At 37.0% G+C, this 18,753-nt stretch overlaps 2 protein-coding genes across 2 annotated transcripts; one reads left to right on the top strand and one right to left on the bottom strand.

Moving 5' to 3' along the window:
- Positions 1 to 839: 839 nt before the first annotated feature.
- On the top strand, positions 840 to 3,121 carry LOC130733880 (protein GRAVITROPIC IN THE LIGHT 1). Its single transcript, XM_057586160.1, has one exon. It carries the CDS (start codon positions 1,470 to 1,472, stop codon positions 2,787 to 2,789), a length of 1,320 nt encoding a protein of 439 aa, XP_057442143.1. The 5' UTR covers positions 840 to 1,469; the 3' UTR covers positions 2,790 to 3,121.
- Positions 3,122 to 3,321: 200 nt separating this feature from the next.
- On the bottom strand, positions 3,322 to 5,156 carry LOC130733881 (transcription repressor OFP17-like). The gene has a single exon (XM_057586161.1). The coding sequence runs from the start codon at positions 4,790 to 4,792 to the stop codon at positions 4,169 to 4,171; it is 624 nt and encodes a 207-aa protein (XP_057442144.1). The 5' UTR covers positions 4,793 to 5,156; the 3' UTR covers positions 3,322 to 4,168.
- Positions 5,157 to 18,753: the final 13,597 nt, after the last annotated feature.

The raw sequence follows: 18,753 nt of genomic DNA, 5'->3' as shown, positions 1-18,753 counted from the left end.
TGCGAGATATCGGTGGTGAGGTTCTCGAGCGACGACGACTTCAACATCCCTAGCAGTTTTATCCTCTGTGTGCGTGCTGAGGATGTTTGCTTTTATCGGGCTCTTTATCTAACTTCTGAACTTTAATTTGCTTCGGTCAAACTTCTTTCGAGATGATGATATGCTCTCATTTAAGGCTTTGCATGAAAAAAAAAAAAACCTCCTTGGATAACATTCGTCTTTATTTGCTATAATTCGTGCTTGTTGTGACTTAGTTTCATCTTTTGATTCTGTTGATTATCATTTGTTCATATAACTAGTAACTCTATGGCCAATGATATTCGTCGAAACTTGTTCAATTGATCTAAGCTGATGCACTGACCTCTACGCCTATCGTTTCTAGTTTATCAATAAGACAAGAGCACGTGACTTGGATGTGGATCCAATAGAAACGCCGTCGTGGTGTTGGTATCCACCCCCGCAAAAATCCTTGAACGGCTGTGATTGCTTGCACAGAGTTTCGACAACACACAATGCCGCATGTGGATCCACGAACCAAACAAGTAACATTAACAATCTCGCGTGCCATATTATTATTTCTTTTATCATTTCATCGTTTTCTTCAAAATTTCAAAATCCACCACACTTTTGATTCTAACACTGCTACACTGTGCGTGTTCCTGTCTGCAACAATTTTCAGTTTTTGAAAAAGCACACACTCACTCATTGAGATTCCAAGTTCTACTCTTTTTTCCTCCAAACAAACACTCCAAACAAGAAAAATATTCATATAATAATGACATATTGGATTATTATAATCAATTTCTCACATATCACGGTGTTACTACTGTTACAGAAACAAACACGCATGCATTCATTTACACAAAAGAAAAATAGTTTCATTTCAATCTTTCAATATGTCAGAAGATGGTGTCAACCAGTACTGAACAACCCTAGCACAAACAACAGAGCTTCCAACATTGTCATACTTCTCATTTCTTCACTTTCTGGTGAGATTTATGGTTTGCATTGTTGCTTTGATCTAACCCTCAAATGGGTTTTGTTCTTTTTTGGTGTTTTAGTGTTTAGTATTGCAAAGATTGAAACTTGGAATGTGAAATGAGTGTTAGTTGAGTGTTGAACTCTGACATTGTTCTCTCAAGTAGTGATAGTGAGCTTCCAAGGAAGAAAAATCTGACCTTTGCTTCTTTTTTTTTTCTAGTTTTTTTCTTATTTTTTTTAGTGCTACTTGTCATCACTAACCTTACTGGTTTCTGAATTTATTGGTTGGAATCCCAATTCTGGCTGGGAAATTGGGTGGGTGAAACACTGAAACTTAGTTAGAAAAACCCATTTTTTTAATGTATTGTGAGTGTTTTGCTTTTTGCAAGATTTTGCAACTTGCTACCTTTTTGTTGAAGCATGGGTGAAGGGTTACTATTAGATTGATCTGTGTGACAGTGTGAGTTCAAAGGTTTGGACTTTACTCCATGGAATGCCCAAACACTAAACCTGTGAAACCCAACTCAAATATATCAGAAATGGTATGCAAGTTTGCCAAAGTTTGTAAACTGAAATCTATTGGGGTATTATCTTCTGAAGCCCCCAATCTCCATCACTTGCACAAACCCATTTGCAATGAGGCCTCTCTGAGTGAGGAGATTAGATGCTATGATCAGAAAGTCCATCCTCACCCGATTGAAGTGCCAACCAAAGGGGATCTCTTTGCTGGTTTAGAGTTCTTGAAGAAGATTTTTGATGTTGTTTCAGCTCTGAAATTGGCATACCTTCAGCTTCAGCAAGCTCACATCCCTTATGACCCACTGAAGATTACTGCTGCCGATGACCGCGTTGTCGCGGAGCTTGGGAAGCTCTGCAGGTTCAAGCGCGAGTATAAGGAGATGCAATGCAAGAAAGCACAGTTCAATGCTGAACGTTCTAATCTCTTGCTGGCTGAAGTTTTGGCCAGAGAGGCATTGCTGGGGAAGCTTAAGTCTCGAAAAAGTGCTAGAGATTCTGAGATTCTCAGGTTGAGGCAAGAGCTCACGGATTTGGAGACGAGAAATAAAAATATGACAGAGAAGATCAAGCATGTGAGATTGGAGAAGAGGAAAGCGAGTGTTTCCAGTGTTACTAAGTTTCAGGATGTCTTCAAGGCTGCTTCAAAGTCCATCCATGATTTTGCGAAACCAATGATTAGCTTGATGAAAGCTTCAGGTTGGGACCTTGATAAGGCTGCAAATTTCATTGAGAATGCTGCTGTTTATTCCAAAAGGTGTGACAAGAAGTATGCCTTTGAGGCCTACATTGCGCGCAGAATGTTTCATGGGACTGCATTAGCTTCTTATTATGTGAGTGACATTGTGAAGTTTGATGACCCAATTGATGCACTGATGGAGAATCCAGATTCAGAGTTTGCTAAATTTTGCCAAGCAAAGTATCTGCTTGTTGTTCATCCGAATATGGAAGAGTCATTCTTTGGCAATTTGGATCAGCGAAGATTTGTAATAAGTGGGAAGCACCCGAGAACGGAATTCTATCAATTGTTTGCAAAAATGGCAAAATGGGTTTGGGTTTTATTAGGATCTGCGGTCTCAACAGATCCTGATGCAACCCTGTTCTCTGTGAGCAGAGGAATCATGTTCTCCAGCTTGTACATGGAATCTGTCGAGGAAGAAAAGGAGGGTGCAATTCTTTCAGATGAAGAACGGGCCACCCATAAAGTGCAGTTTATGATCATGCCTGGGTTTAAAATCGGGCAGATAGTGGTGAAGTCTCGAGTTTATGTCTCACAACATCCTTCAAGCTAAATGGTGGCTGTTTTAACTGGTAATTCAGCTAACAAAACCGCATAATTTTTGTACCAGAGTTCGGTTAATGGTAGTATGGTACCTTAGCTAGTTGAGATAACCATGACTATTACTAGGTTATGCTTGAAGCTCGATCCATCCACCAGCTCTGTTTGTAATATTTCTGATTGATTAGAGACCTGATATATCTATTAGGTACCATGTCTTTAGTTGCTTTACTGCACTGTATTTTCTTTTTTCTCTATTAAGTGTAAATAGATGTTTAACTAAAACTGTCTTTCATGAATTCATTTTAGTTTATTCCATGGCCATCACTCATCAATGGTGTAACATATTACTCTTGGTTTTATTGGGATCCCCCCCCCCCCATTGAATTGCTAATTTATCTGTTTTTAATCATACTGCAATGACATAACAGCATGATTAAGCTGCTGTTGATGTATATATCTTTTGGAAGGGGGCTTATTTGCTATGATGTATAATTGTATATGTGTTGTATTAGAATTAGAATTCTGGTTGGGACTAGCTCTATCTCAAAATCTAGCTTAGAGTTAGAACTGTCCTGCTATTTATTAGTACTTTATTAGCCATATCTCTAGAGTCTAGACAATGTGAGACTTAACACCCCTCACGCTCGAGATTGAACATCTGAAGCGCGGAGGTCATCACTCGCCATGGGAATGCCTAAATCCTCACCATGAGATATCTACCGGGTGGGTCAATTCAATGCCCCTATCCCCATCATGGGATATTTCGAGGGAAGTCAGTCAACGGGTAACAACTCAACAATGGATCTAGGAGAAGCTCTGATACTTTATTAGAATTCGGATTGAGCCTAACTCTAACTCAAAAGCTAGCTCAGATGCGAGGATTGCCCTGCCATTTTATAAGTCATCTCTAGACAATGTAGGACTTAAACATAGTGTGATAGGAAGCTGTTATTTATGTATGTGGTTTATAATTTGTCATTGTTGTTAAAATGCTATCATTTTTGGGACTCCAATGGGCGTGGCATAGAGTAATTTGAGATTTAAACAAATGCCAATTGCTACATTCATGTTTGGTGACATGCTTTCATATTGCCAAGTACATGCTAGAACTCTTAATCTGGGCTCACCCTTAATGCTAATCTTTGATGTAGCCAGAAAGACAGAAATAGCAAAATCTGAATTCAATATCTTAAACCAAATCAGGAGTTTGATCTACATAATGAGAAGGACAAAGCTATGGATAAAAGTGTTGGCATTTGAGTGAAACGTGTTATTATTTCCTTAAATCTGAAGATGAACAATTTGAAGATGAAAAAAAAAATTAAATATCCCTTCAAAATGTAATGTCATGAATTATGGGATGAAGGTACTGTGAGTAGCTTCCGACTTTCAAAATTGATTCTGAAAAAACATAGTTGATCCAAACATACTATTACTCTCACACCGGGTTCTTAGGCCTTCACTTGGAACACACCGGGTTCTTAGGCCTTCACTTTCCTCACTATCTGTAGAAAACAAGTCTTTGCAGAGCTCTCCATAAAATCTACAAACCAAATCAATGAAAACAGGGCACTTAAGGTTCTTCCAGCAGTATAGAAATTCTTCCACGTCCATCAAGTCCCTCGTCTTTCCTTCTTCCACAATCATCTCCACCAAATAGTTCTCAAAACTCCGGCATGCATCTTCCACCTCTTGGCTCGATCCTTCCCGTTTCTCTGTCCCACCACTAGCCTTTACAAAAGCTGGCGTAAGTGGTGATGGAAACAATGGAGTTTCAAGCATGTTGGAGGGACTCTTGAGCCCTTGTAACATGCCCAAGTCTTTGGATTTCTTTGGGGAACGAAAGACTGATAACAAAGAAGACATTGGCTTCTGGAATTTGGACTTGTGAGAACGGGATTTAAGAGCTCTTATAAGCACTGGTTTCTTGGGTTTAAATCTGAAAAAGTGCAATATTTTTTTGCATGGCTTGAAAATCTTGGATTTAAAGACACCCAATGCTTTCACTTTCATCTCTGTTAAGTAAGAGAGAGTATTGATGAAGAAAGTTGAGTACTTTTGTAGGATGGTGGCTATGTTGCTTCTTTTTTGTTTAAACCATAGATATATCTATCCCCGGAGGTAATGTTGTTCGAGTTGGATATGATCACTATGAGCGGCAAAACTCTCTCAGCTCTTTCAACTAAATATTTAACGTTATTACATTCATAAAAACTCTAACCTGGTATCTCTGCTTAAGTTAGAATAATCTTAAGCCAGTTGATCTATGCGCTTGGTGGTGGTGCTTCTGATAAGAACTAGAAGTGGATGTTTGTTGAAATCAAGGTTGTTGTTAGAGAGAGAGACAGAGAGGCTATGATGTTAGTTAGAGAGAGTGGAAGTTTATTGGTGCATTGAGAGGATTTGAGAGGCTTTTAATATGTTTTTCTGTTTGTTCTCTAGGCCTAAGTTGGTGGGTGTGGGTTTCACGTCTTGAGTGATGGAATTTAATAGAATTGGCATGGCACTAGAATGGATGCATTACCACTCACCACATGTACGCGTTAAGGGAACCAGGCTTGTCTTTAGCTGTAATGTGACCAATTATTTGAAAAAGCATTTTATTTTTTATCACCATATTCTCTACCACAGATGAGGGAATGCACTATGCAGAGCTTCAATTGAAAAATGTAGTAGAATTGAGCATTATGACTTCTTAGATAATATGTACAAAAGTATGGTGGAATTTTGTGTAAATAACGTGATACATTATGTATTCGACATGGGGTGCATTTGGATGAAGTTTTAAAATATTACTTCTGTAATTGTTTTTTAATATTTTTTCGTGAGATACTCTTTAAGAAGTATTGAAACTGATTTCTCACTGTTTTACCTTTTTTTAAAAGAAAACTTATTTCATTATATACTTTTCAAAGTTAATTTTAATTGAACTTCTAAAAAAATAAAATTAAACAGAGGGCTCATAATTTGAGAATATGTTATAACAAGGGACCAATCAATTATCTCAGTCTTTGACAATGACCCGCCCTGCCCAATAATAACATGGAGATATATGTGCCGGAATGTTTGAGTGCCTCTTTTCATACCTTTGATATCTCTTTAAAAAAATAAGATAGGTAAGTGTAATTTTAAATTTCCTTTTATATATAATTTTAAAGTTATTTATTTTATCTCCTATTTCTATTTCTTTTTCTAATATGTGGAATTATTTTACACTTCTATCTTTTTTTTGATAGGCAAATGTTAGTGGTTAGTTGTTAGTATGTTAGAAATTCCCTTCAAATTTCCCTTCCAGGATTCGAACCCTGGACCTTCCCCTCCCCAACCCTTATGTCGCCTAACTCTTACCACTTGAGCTAACCCTCAAGGACATTTTACACTTCTATCTATTTGAAGTAATTTAAATTACTTTATAGCAGATGAAAAGTACAGTTAAATTAAATTATTTTGCACAAACATCCAATTATTTTTTGCCATATCAGAAAAAAAAACTAAATAAAATAGAAATTTAATTGTTTGTCCTATGTAGCATATAATTGTTTTACATTGAGGTAGTAAGACTTTTTTTTACAATAGAATTTCATTTCCATTAAATACTTTACATTTTAGCAAAAAAAAATTGGCAAGGTATTTTGGACAAGGTAGTTTTGGTGAAGTTTACAAGGGAACATTTCCTTATGGTAGTGAAGTGGCTATAAAGAACCTAAAATCTTCCAATGGAAATGATAATGATTTCAAAAATGAGATCATGAGTGTTACTGATGCTCCTGATCTCATTTTTGAAATCACTATCATCTCCAATGGAAGATTTGAGCTGTTTTATTGCCACTTCACAGCCACAGGAAAACGTTCATTTATGAACTTCACCAAAACTACCTTGTCCTAGCTTAGCATCACAAGGGTTGATCATATTGTCAATGTCTACTAATGTCTAGTCTTTCTTCTATAAAATCTTGTGATCCGGTACGACATCTTCAACTCATTGCTTATCTTTTCTAAGCATCTTAAATTCTCTTGAACGTGAAATTCGCTTGGCTCTAAAGCAACGAATTATGAGATATATCGAGAATACTATAATTGCTCCACCTATAAAACCTGCTAAAAATATATGATTATAGAATTAATAAACATTTGATGTATTTTTAAATATCATATCACACACATATTTTTTTTTGGTACAGTGCATAAAAGAAAAGAAAAACTAAGGCCTCACAGAGGCGACACCCATGGCATCCGTCACCAAAAGCAAACTCAGCTCCAGAGGAGGGTGATCGATGGTCACCAAATCATGGCTTTGATGTGCACCAAACTTAGCCAGAAAATCCGCACACACATTCCCTTCTCTAAGAGTATGATAAAGCTCTACACGCCAATCACGACACAATAAATCCTTTATATCCCACACAAGGGATGCATAGACATGTGTAGAGCAAGGAATCGAGTGCACAAGGGTAACAACATCCAAGGAATCCGATTGACACTCCACCCTTCGAGCCCCACGCTCCCAGGCCAAACGCAAACCATGATACACAGCAAGGAGTTCTAGGTGCAAGATGTTAGTATCCTCCAAGAAACCATAGAAACCACCATTCCATTGACCAAAGGTGCTACGGAAACAACCCCCAAATCCACCACGCCTAGGATTCTCCCTTACACTCCCATCAACATTAATAACAAAGCTGTCTGCATGTCGAGGAAGCCACCAGACAAGCCTAGGAGGCGCTTGAGACCCGCTGGGCACATATATTAGCAAATTAACAATGCTCCAACATTCTTTAAAAAAAAAAACAATGCTCCAACATAATATAAAGATTGAATAATTTAAATTTATAAACGGTAATATAATAAGAAAATCTGTTTTTTCTATTTTTACTAAAATCTAATGCTTAGCAATAACGTTGCAGTTGAAGACTCTTGCTGTCAGTTGTCCTATAATTTTAAATTGTGAAATCTATGTTCGGTAGATATTTTTATCAACTGAAGTAATAAAGTAACAATTGAACAATTGTGGTTCAATCCCATATCCAACATCTAAATTTGCAGATAAACGGCATTTGAAAATTATTTTTAGTAAGGGGAGGAGATTTTTAGTACTGTTTTTCAATGAGATCATTTTAGTACTATTTTACCTCATATCCATAATTACATACTAACCATAAGCAATGAAGCAACATTCTATGGTTTACAAGAAGTTTTTCATATCAATCTCCAATAACATATATCACTTGCAGACTTTTATTCAATGGTGGATTTTGTAGCTATCTTCTAAAATTTTTAGTTAGTTTTCATTTATAATAAATTACTTTATTTCTTAATTTTAATTTATGAATAAATTATAAATATTTTTTCTTCACTATAAAAGAAACTATTCTTCGTAAATTATGTAACCAAAATTAAAGATATTCTCATTAAGTAGAAGTCATACTAATTTGATTGTTATTTTACTATTTTGTTATAAAACTGTTATTATATTCATGACTAGTGCACCTACAACATAACATAAGTGTTAAGATTTATATTTATATGTAGTTAGATCCCAATGCAAAATTTTATGTGAATGACGAGGTTAAAATCAAAAGATAGAGTAAAATAACAAACAAGAACCATATAGTAAAACAAGCATTATGAAAATTCAAGCCAAATCTCTAAAATGAATGAAAGACCGAAAAACATAAGATATAAGTAGGTGGAAAAAAGAAGAATTTTTTTTTGAAAATAGAAGACTAATTTGATATGTCTGATAAACAATAAACATCTATACAGATTTATGTAATTTCATATAATATAGACGAGGAAACTGTGAAAGAGGTAATATAAAAGAGAATTAAGTATATTACCTACAATAACAAAATGGTTCTTGATCTTTTGACTCCATTTATTTTCTGGAACAACAAATTTTGAAATGAACGTTAGAGATATTGTATTTTATTTTAACGGATTGCAAACGATGATTGATGCAAGGAAGACGGGTGTCTTTTAAAAAATAAAGGGTGATGTAGAGACTCTATAAGAAGATTGGAGGGGAGGTGAATGCAAGTTTTCCAAATTAAATAATAAGGGTAGCATTTTTAGTAAATTGATAACATACAAAATCAGGAGAAAAAAGAATACATACTTGTAATAATGAGTATTCTTCATCTTTAGAGCTGAAGTTTGTTAGAAATTTGGGTATGATAATCCTGGATAACTTCGAAGAATCGTGTTCGTACACTTTCCGAACAAAGTATTTCGACCCTATTTTTGCCTGGGTTCACAAAATCCTTGTTGGGATAATTCTTGAAGAACAATCTGCTTCTGGCAATAGAGAAAAAATCAGGAATGTAGAGAGAAATTATGGTTTCTGTTTTCTGTGTAAACATCTGAGGCCAAATGAATCCTTATATAGGAGTTTGTTCCAGAAACCGAAAAACGGTTAACAAAACAGAATTACTTTTCAAAAAATTTCGAACGGCCAGGGGCTCCGCCCCTTGGAACCCCGCAATCTAATCGCGGTCAATTATGCGTTGGCTCAACAAGCGTGCACTCCGCACTACCCTAACTCGTTTCCGAGCTTAACGCGTAATCGCATCGGCCTACAATAAATCACATTACTACTAAAATCCATTGATGATACTAAAATCACCAACAAATCCCCCCCATTTTAGTGTAATCCTTGATCTACTCAGTATATATATAATAATATATACAAGTGTATATAACACACATATATAACAATCAAACAAATGCATAAATGAAAATGTCTTGCGATTGAATTTTCATCTTAGTACAAATACACATTCCAAATACTCGAGAATCGGGGTGTCATAACGATTGAACCCGTCAACCCATTTGAATATCTGAAGATATCGTACACATATGTTTCTACAACACTCTACTATTCATACTTGACACTTTACAAGTCATGTGTCCTTATCCATTAATAAGCATATAGGAAGCCAAGTCCAAGCTTCTTGAAGCGGCAAGACTTCATGCTCACATAGGTGATCCTTTTAATCTTGCACCTGCATTTGCAATTTTTCAAAGAACCATTAAGAAGATATACTTCAACCTAGCCATCACTTGCAAGTCTGAGCACATACCTTGGGAAGATAAACACAATTGCTCCAATCTCTAACTATGATATTTCGACATTGAATTCTGCTTCTAACGTTGTATTAGAAGGGAATTGGGTATACCATAGCTAGTAGATTTAGATGGACTTTAATCCCATCCCAACTACCGAATTTTTCACTAAGTCTCTAGCTAACCCCTTCGTCAAGTGATCAGCTAAGTTTTGTTGCGACCGAACAAACTCAATGGATATCACCCCATTCATGATTAAATCCCTAATCATACTATGTCTAACACCCAAGTGTCTAGACTTTCCATTGCATATTTGACTATAAGCTTTAGCCAATGTGGTAGCACTATCACAACGAATAGAAATTGGTGATATCGGTTTAGGCCATATTGGAATCTCATATACCAAGTTTCTTAGCCATTTCGCTTCTTTACCAGCATCAGCTAATGCTACAAATTCAGATTCCATTGTAGAACTAGTTATACATGTTTGCTTCTTGGAAGCCCATGAGATGGCACCTCCCCCAAGCAAAAACACTCATCCACTTGTAGAGGATGAATCTTCAACATTATTTATCCAACTAGCATCCGAATAACCCTCTAATACCGAAGGAAATCCCACATATGACAATCCATAATTCATAGTACCCTTCAAGTACTTGAATACCCTAGTTATCGCATGCCAATGATGTCTACTAGGATTACTAGTAAATCTGCTCAACTTTCCAACCGCATAAGCAATATCCGGTCTAGTTCTAATCATAGCATACATCAAAGAGCCTATAGCTCTTGAATATTCGAGCTGATCCACAGGTTTACCTGTATTTGGCATAAGCTTTTCTCCCGAATCCATGGGAGTACTAACCGGAGAACAACTTTCATGATTAAACTTCTTGAGTATTTTCTCAATGTAATGAGATTGCGTGATCACAATCCCCTTATTCTCCCGTTTAATCTTAATACCAAGAATAACGTCCGCTTCTCTCATATCCTTCATGGAGAACTTTGATGACAAAAAATTCTTCGTCTTATCAACTTGATTTTGGTCAGTGCCAAAGATCAACATGTCATCAAATGATAACTCCTTTACCAGATGTATCAAATTTGCTATATACACATTTGTCAGCTTGATTTAGAATGAAACCACTAGACAAAACAACCTCATCAAACTTTTGATGCCACTACTTCGGAGCTTGTTTCAGCCCATACAACGACTTAACTAGCTTACACACGTTATGTGTAACACCCCGTTTTTAATTAAAATAATGTTGGTATTTTATTTTAATTAAGATTATTGTATGGTGGTTTAATAGGTGATATAATAATACTTTAATGAAATAAAATAGTTTTTTGTGATGCTGGGTGTGTTTTATAAAATGGAAGAGAGTTAGGGGGTGAAAGTTAGGATTAAAAATAGAGACAAGGACTAGGAGAGATTTTAGGATTTTTAGTTTAGCCCTTGAGGAATTAGGTTTAGATGGTTTAATAAGGATGGGAAAGCAGCTAAAGAAAAGAAAGAAGAGGACGCGTGAAAGAAGAAGAAAAAGAAAGAAGAGGACGCGTGAAAGAAGAAGGAAGAGGAAAGGAAGAAAACTAGGGTTCATCATCAATCACGGTAAGGGTGTGAGCTTTATCCTATAATTGTAGTATGATGATAGGTTGATGTAGAGCCATGCCTAGGAACCCTGAATTCGGAATTTTCGAAATTTGATTTTGAGGTAGAAGTGTTTCTGTCAGTTTTCTGTGCTGGACAGGGAACTTCTTGGTCCGATATCACCCAGTTCTAGCGTTCAAATAAAAATTTGGTAAACAAAGAAGTTGTAGGGTTTTTAATCGGCTTTCCAGGCGTGTAAAGAACGTAATTTTTGGTTTAGTAATGAGTTCTAGAGATCGTTTTTAGTGACCGATGTACCTGCTGTTTCTGTCAGTTTCTGTGCTGGACAGCGAACTTCGTGGTCTGATATCATCCAGTTCTAGCGTTCAAATGAAAATTTGTTAAACTAAGAAATTGTAGGGTTTTTAATCAGCTTTCTATGCGTGTAAAGAACGTAATTTTTAGTTTAGTAATGAGTCCTGGAGATCGATTTTAGTGACCGATGTGCCTGCTGTTTTTCAGAAAACGGATTACTGTACTTGTTTTTCAGAAAATTATTACTGTATCTGTTATTTAATTTGGGTACTCTTTTGAATTTTGGATATATGGATTATCGTGATTTATTTGATTTGGTGAAAATGAATATTTTGAATTCAATAAGATGAATTATTGGAATTGGTTGTTGATGAAGTGAGAATTGTTGTATTGCTGTTTTGCAAATGTGATTATTTGATAACAGGTTGAAGTGTTTTTTGAGCAAATATGATGAGATTTTCATTATGGAAAGTGATGAAGAAATATGCTATATAATGCATGTATCGAGTTGAGATGTTTGCACAAATACACTTCATACAGTCAATATACATGTCTGCTAGTTACTGCGGTGCTAGAGAGTGTTCCAGAACCTGGTGACAGAGGTATGTCTGCTAGTTACTGCGGAGCTAGAGAATGTCCCTAAACCGGGGTAGTTCTGGAAGTCTGATAGACTTTATTTGGTGGTTAACTGTTCTGTGTGAACGCGGTGATACCGCTAAGGTTAACAATACCACATGCATGTGCATTAGAGTCACACATTGAGTCTCACGTTTTTTAGTGGTCCTATGTGATGGAAGAGATATAAGAACTATGATAGTTGTTGTTGGTGAATATTGTTATGTTATGTAGTCTATTTGTAGTCCCACATCGCTTATGTAGTCTATTTGTAAGTCCCACATCGCTTAGAATAAGGAGGAGGTTGACTTACTCCTACTATATATAAGCACCTCATTGTAAGCATTATACACACCAAAGAAATATTACTACCTAGTGTAGCCGTGGACGTAGGTACACACATTGTGTTCCGAACCACGTTAAAAACTCCTGTGTTATATTTCTTTCTCTCTTCTCTCCTTTCTATTATTGCTCCCAACAACTGGTATCAAGAGCTTTAGGTTCGTGGGATAGATCCTCAGTTTAGAGGAAGAAGTGGGAGCAATGGCGCTAGAAGAAGGGAAGGTGAAGATCGAGAGGTTCGATGGCAGAGACTTCGGGTTTTGGAAGATGCAGATGGAGGACTATCTGTACCAAAAGAAGTTGTATCAACCCTTGACAGGGAAGAAGCCAAACGACATGAAGCAGGAAGACTGGGATCTGTTAGATCGACAGGCCCTTGGTGTGATCAGATTGACGTTATCCAAAAATGTTGCCTTCAACATTGTGAATGAGAAGACTACTGCAGATCTGATGAAGGCATTATCAAATATGTACGAGAAGCCATCTGCCGCCAATAAAGTACATCTGATACGACGTCTATTCAATCTCAGAATGGGAGAAGGTAACTCTGTAACTGAACACATTAATAGCTTTAATACAATTATTTCGCAGCTATCGTCAGTGAAGATTACCTTTGACGACGAATTGATGGCCTTGAGTCTGTTACAATCCTTACCGGATAGTTGGGCTGCAACTGTCACTGCGGTTAGTAACTCCGCAAGGGATAACAAGCTGAAGTTTGATGACATCAGAGACCTGATCTTAAGCGAAGATATTCGCAGGAAAGATTCAGGAGAGTCTTCAAACACTTCCGGTTCAGCATTGAATACTGAAAGTAGAGGAAGAGGTAGCCAGAAGAGTCACAATCAAAGCCAAGGCCGAGGCAGATCAAAATCAAGAGGCAGAAGTCAGACAAGAGTCAGGAATGACATCACTTGCTGGAATTGTGACAGAAAAGGTCACTTCACCAATCAATGCAAAGCCCCAAGGAAGAAGAAGAATTACCAAAAGAGGCAAGATGATGATGAATCTGCTAATGCAGCAACTGAGGAAGTAGCAGACGCATTAATTTGCAGCTTGGATAGTCCTGTTGATTCATGGGTTATAGATTCAGGTGCATCTTTTCATACTATTCCTTCAAATGAATTATTATCTAACTATATCTCTGGAAAGTTTGGAAAGGTTTATCTTGCAGATGGAAAACCACTTGATATTGTGGGAAGAGGTGATATTGATATCAGATCCTCTAATGGAACTCTCTGGACATTGCATAATGTCAGACATGTCCCTGGAATAAAGAGAAATTTGATCTCTATAGGCCAGTTGGATGATGAGGGTTATCACACCACTTTTGGGGGTGGAGCTTGGAAGGTAACGAAAGGCAATCTAGTTGTAGCTTGAGGAAAGAAACGAGGCTCCCTTTATATGGTTGCAGAGGAGGACATGATAGCAGTAACTGAAGCTGTCAATAGCTCATCTATATGGCATCAAAGGCTTGGACACATGAGTGAAAAAGGAATGAAGATCATGGCATCAAAGGGTAAGATGTCAAATTTGAAGCATGTTGATCTTGGTGTTTGTGAGCATTGCATTTTGGGAAAACAGAGAAAGGTTAGCTTCTCAAAAGCAGGCAGGAAATCAAAATCAGAAAAGCTCGAACTGGTGCATACAGATGTGTGGGGTCCAGCCCCAGTGAAATCTCTTGGAGGCTCACGCTATTATGTCACCTTCATAGACGACTCTACAAGAAAGGTATGGGTTTATTTTCTCAAAAATAAATCTGATGTGTTTTCTGTGTTTAAAAAGTGGAAAACAGAAGTTGAAAATCAGACAGGCTTGAAGATTAAGAGTCTGAAATCTGATAATGGCGGGGAGTATGACAGCCAGGAGTTCAAAAAGTTTTGTTCAGAAAATAGGATCAGAATGATCAAGACAATACCAGGTACACCTGAGCAAAATGGTGTCGCGGAAAGAATGAACAGGACCTTGAACGAAAGGGCTAGATGTATGCGAATCCAGTCCGGGTTGCCAAAAATGTTTTGGCCAGATGCCATTAATACAGCAGCTTACCTGATAAATCGAGGACCATCTGTTCCCTTGGATTATCAGTTGCCTGAAGAGGTATGGTCTGGTAAAGAGGTAAGTCTTTCACATTTGAAAGTCTTCGGTTGTGTCTCTTATGTTCTTATAGACTACGATAGGAGAGACAAATTGGACCCCAAGGCCATAAAATGTTTCTTTATTGGCTATGGGTCTGATATGTATGGCTACAGGTTTTGGGATGAACAAAACAGGAAAATCATTAGAAGCAGAAATGTTACTTTTAATGAAAGTGTGCTTTATAAAGACAGGTCTTCTGCAAAATCTATGAGTTCAAGTAAACAGTTGGAACTTTCTGAAAGAGTGGCATTGGAAGAAATTTCAGAAAGTGATGTAGCCAAAAGAAACCAGATTAATCCCGAGAACGAGGATGATGGGGTAGAAGTTGAGCTGGAACAAGAGCCAACAGCAGTAATTGAAACTCCTATAACTCAAGTGAGGAGATCTACAAGAACGCCGAAAGCACCACAAAGGTATTTTCCTTCGTTGAATTATCTGTTGTTAACTGATGCTGGAGAGCCAGAATATTTTGGTGAAGCCATGCAGGGGAATGACTCTATCAAGTGGGAGCTAGCAATGAAAGACGAGATGACATCCCTTCAGAAGAATGGAACATGGTCTCTGACCAAGTTACCAGAAGGAAAGAAAGCTCTACAGAACAGATGGGTTTATAGACTGAAGGAAGAATCTGATGGCAGCAGAAGGTACAAGGCAAGACTTGTAGTGAAAGGGTTTCAGCAGAAGCAAGGAATTGACTTCACAGAGATTTTTTCTCCAGTTGTCAAAATGACCACTATAAGAGTTATCCTGAGTATTGTAGCTGCAGAGAATCTTCACTTGGAGCAGTTAGATGTTAAAACTGCATTCCTACATGGTGATTTGGAAGAAGAGATTTATATGACACAACCTGAAGGTTTTGAAGTTCCAGGCACGAAGAATCTTGTATGCAAGCTTCACAAAAGCTTGTACGGTCTGAAACAGGCACCGAGACAGTGGTACAAGAAGTTTAATGAGTTTATGAGCAACTCAGGTTTTAATAGATGTGACATGGATCATTGTTGCTATGTTAAGAAATTTGCTGACAGTTATAATATTCTTGCTTTGTATGTTGATGACATGTTGATAGCAGGATCAAATATGACTGAAATTAACAGGTTGAAGCAACAGATGTCAGAAAACTTTGAGATGAAGGATCTTGGTCCAGCCAAACAAATCCTTGGTATAAGGATTTCCAGAAATAGATCAGAAGGTGTTCTGAAGTTGTCCCAAGAGAAATATGTTGAAAAATTACTGGACAGATTCAATGTTGGAGATGTCAATACCAGAAGCACCCCTTTGGGAAATCACTTAAAGTTTTCAAAGAAGCAGTCCCCACAAACAGATGAAGAAGAAAGTTACATGTCAACAGTTCCTTATGCATCTGCAGTAGGGAGCTTGATGTATGCTATGGTTTGTACAAGACCTGATATAGCACATGCTGTGGGAGTTGTCAACAGATTCATGTCAAATCCTGGGAAGGAGCATTGGGAAGGTGTAAAGTGGATACTGAGATATCTGAAGGGTTCTTCAAGAATGTGTCTATGCTTTAGAAGAAATGATCTCACTTTACAGGGGTTTTCTGATGCAGATCTAGGAGGAGACTCAGATGGTGGAAAAAGCACCACGGGTTATATTTTCACCTTAGGAGGAACTGCTGTGAGTTGGAAGTCTAAACTTCAAAATAGAGTTGCTCTCTCAACCACTGAATCAGAATATGTTGCCATTTCAGAAGCAGCCAAGGAGATGATATGGCTGAAGAATTTTCTCAAAGAATTGGGAAAAGAACAAGATGTTCCTCCATTGTTTAGTGACAGTCAAAGTGCTATTTGCCTTGCAAAAAATCCTGTCTTTCACTCCAGATGCAAGCACATACAGATGAAGTATCACTTCATCAGAGAACTTATCAATGATGAAGAATTATCTCTGTTGAAGATCTTAGGATCAGAGAATCCAGCTGATATGTTGACCAAGACTGTTACAGCTGATAAGCTGAGGCTTTGCATTGCCTCAGCTGGCCTTCGAGGATAATTGAAGACGAAGGCGCTACACTAGGTGGAGAGCAGATTAGCTTATTGCTTACAAGAAGTTACTACAATTAGACTCCAAGTGGGAGAATTGTTATGTTATGTAGTCTATTTGTAGTCCCACATCGCTTATGTAGTCTATTTGTAAGTCCCACATCGCTTAGAATAAGGAGGAGGTTGACTTACTCCTACTATATATAAGCACCTCATTGTAAGCATTATACACACCAAAGAAATATTACTACCTAGTGTAGTCGTGGACGTAGGTACACACATTGTGTTCCGAACCACGTTAAAAACTCCTGTGTTATATTTCTTTCTCTCTTCTCTCCTTTCTATTATTGCTCCCAACAAATATCTGTGAATGATGTTGTTAGTAAAAGTTTGGATGACGTTTACTTTGTTAAAGATATTTTATTGTGGAACAAAGTTGCTAAGTAGAACTGTCTTTGAAAATAATGAGTAAGGAAAGTATTATTGTGAAGAGAAAGTTTTTATAATGTAAACTTCTGTATTGTTCTTTCATTACCTGTTATTATGCTTAATTATATGATGAAGTTCTCACCCTTCTGTTGGAATGATGTTCTATGCGACATCGTATAGGTACAGGTGCTAGTGGAGCATCTCATGAGAAGTAGACAGAGAGCTATATACTGTTATTTAGATAGTTATCTAGTAGTATGAGGGTCAATTGCTCTGTATGTAACATTGGGGGACGTGGTTTAATAAATTATTTTGATGAGAGTAATTGACAACTCTTTTTGGTTCTTTCTTTTGTAAACTTGAGTTACATGGAGTTGACGTTTTTGGATGGCCATAATGCCTATACTTCTTTTACTGAATTTTTTTTATTGAAGTATGTCTGGAAGATGATTTTTTGATGATTCTATTTATTTCCGTTGTGCAATGCATAAAAGATGAAGTATGATTATTTTATGAAATATTTTGATCTAAAGTTTGAGAATGTGACATATGTTATTGAGGAGATATGTAGTCTTGGAATATTTTTGTAATGCTCTCTTTGAATATGCGTTTAATCACTCTGATGTAAGTTTAAAATAAACAAGGGGATTAGAGGGTGTTACATTATGCTCATTGCCAGGCATTACAAATCCTTCAGGTTGCTTCATATACACTTCTTCTTCCAAATCATCATTCAGGAATGCAGTTTTGACATCCATTTGATGAATCACTAGATTGTGAATAGCCGCTAAAGCAATCAACAATCTAATAGTGGTGATACGAGCAACTGGAGCATAGGTATCAAAGTAATCAATCCCTTCCTTTTGTCTAAAGCCTTGGATAACCAATCTAGCTTTAAACTTATCAATTGTACCATCGACTTTCATCTTCCTTTTGAAGATCCATTTGCAACCCAATGGTTTGCAACCTGGTGGTAAATCAGATAATACCCAAGTATTATTTTCCATGATAGAACCAATCTCTTCATCAATTGCTTCTTTCCAAAAAGCAGAATCTCGAGATTTCACAGCTTCATCATACGTTCTTGGATCCTCCTCTATACTATAGCAATAATAGTATTGATTATCAATCTGATCCTTTGATCCTTCAACTAGATATAATTGAAAATCAGACCCATAAGATTTAGGTTTTCTAACTCTTTTGCTTTTACGAGGTTCGAATGTCTCACTTGGTACATCATTTGAATGATCATCCTTTAGATATTCATCCGAATTTGGTATAGAGTACTTTGCTCTAGGCGTAGAAGAGAAACAATTCTCATCAAATATGGCATATCTCGATTCTATAATCGTGTTAATAGAAATCGAGTCATTAGGTTCTATAACATAAAACCTATAAGCCTTGGAATGTTCAGCATATCCAACAAAGATGCAGGCTACACCCTTTTCACCCAAAGTTTTCCTTTTAGGGTCCGGGAGTCTAAC

The sequence above is a fragment of the Lotus japonicus genome, chromosome 1 (assembly GCF_012489685.1).
Source record: "Lotus japonicus ecotype B-129 chromosome 1, LjGifu_v1.2".
NCBI lineage: Eukaryota > Viridiplantae > Streptophyta > Magnoliopsida > Fabales > Fabaceae > Lotus > Lotus japonicus.
This window is presented reverse-complemented; position numbering and strand designations above follow the sequence as displayed.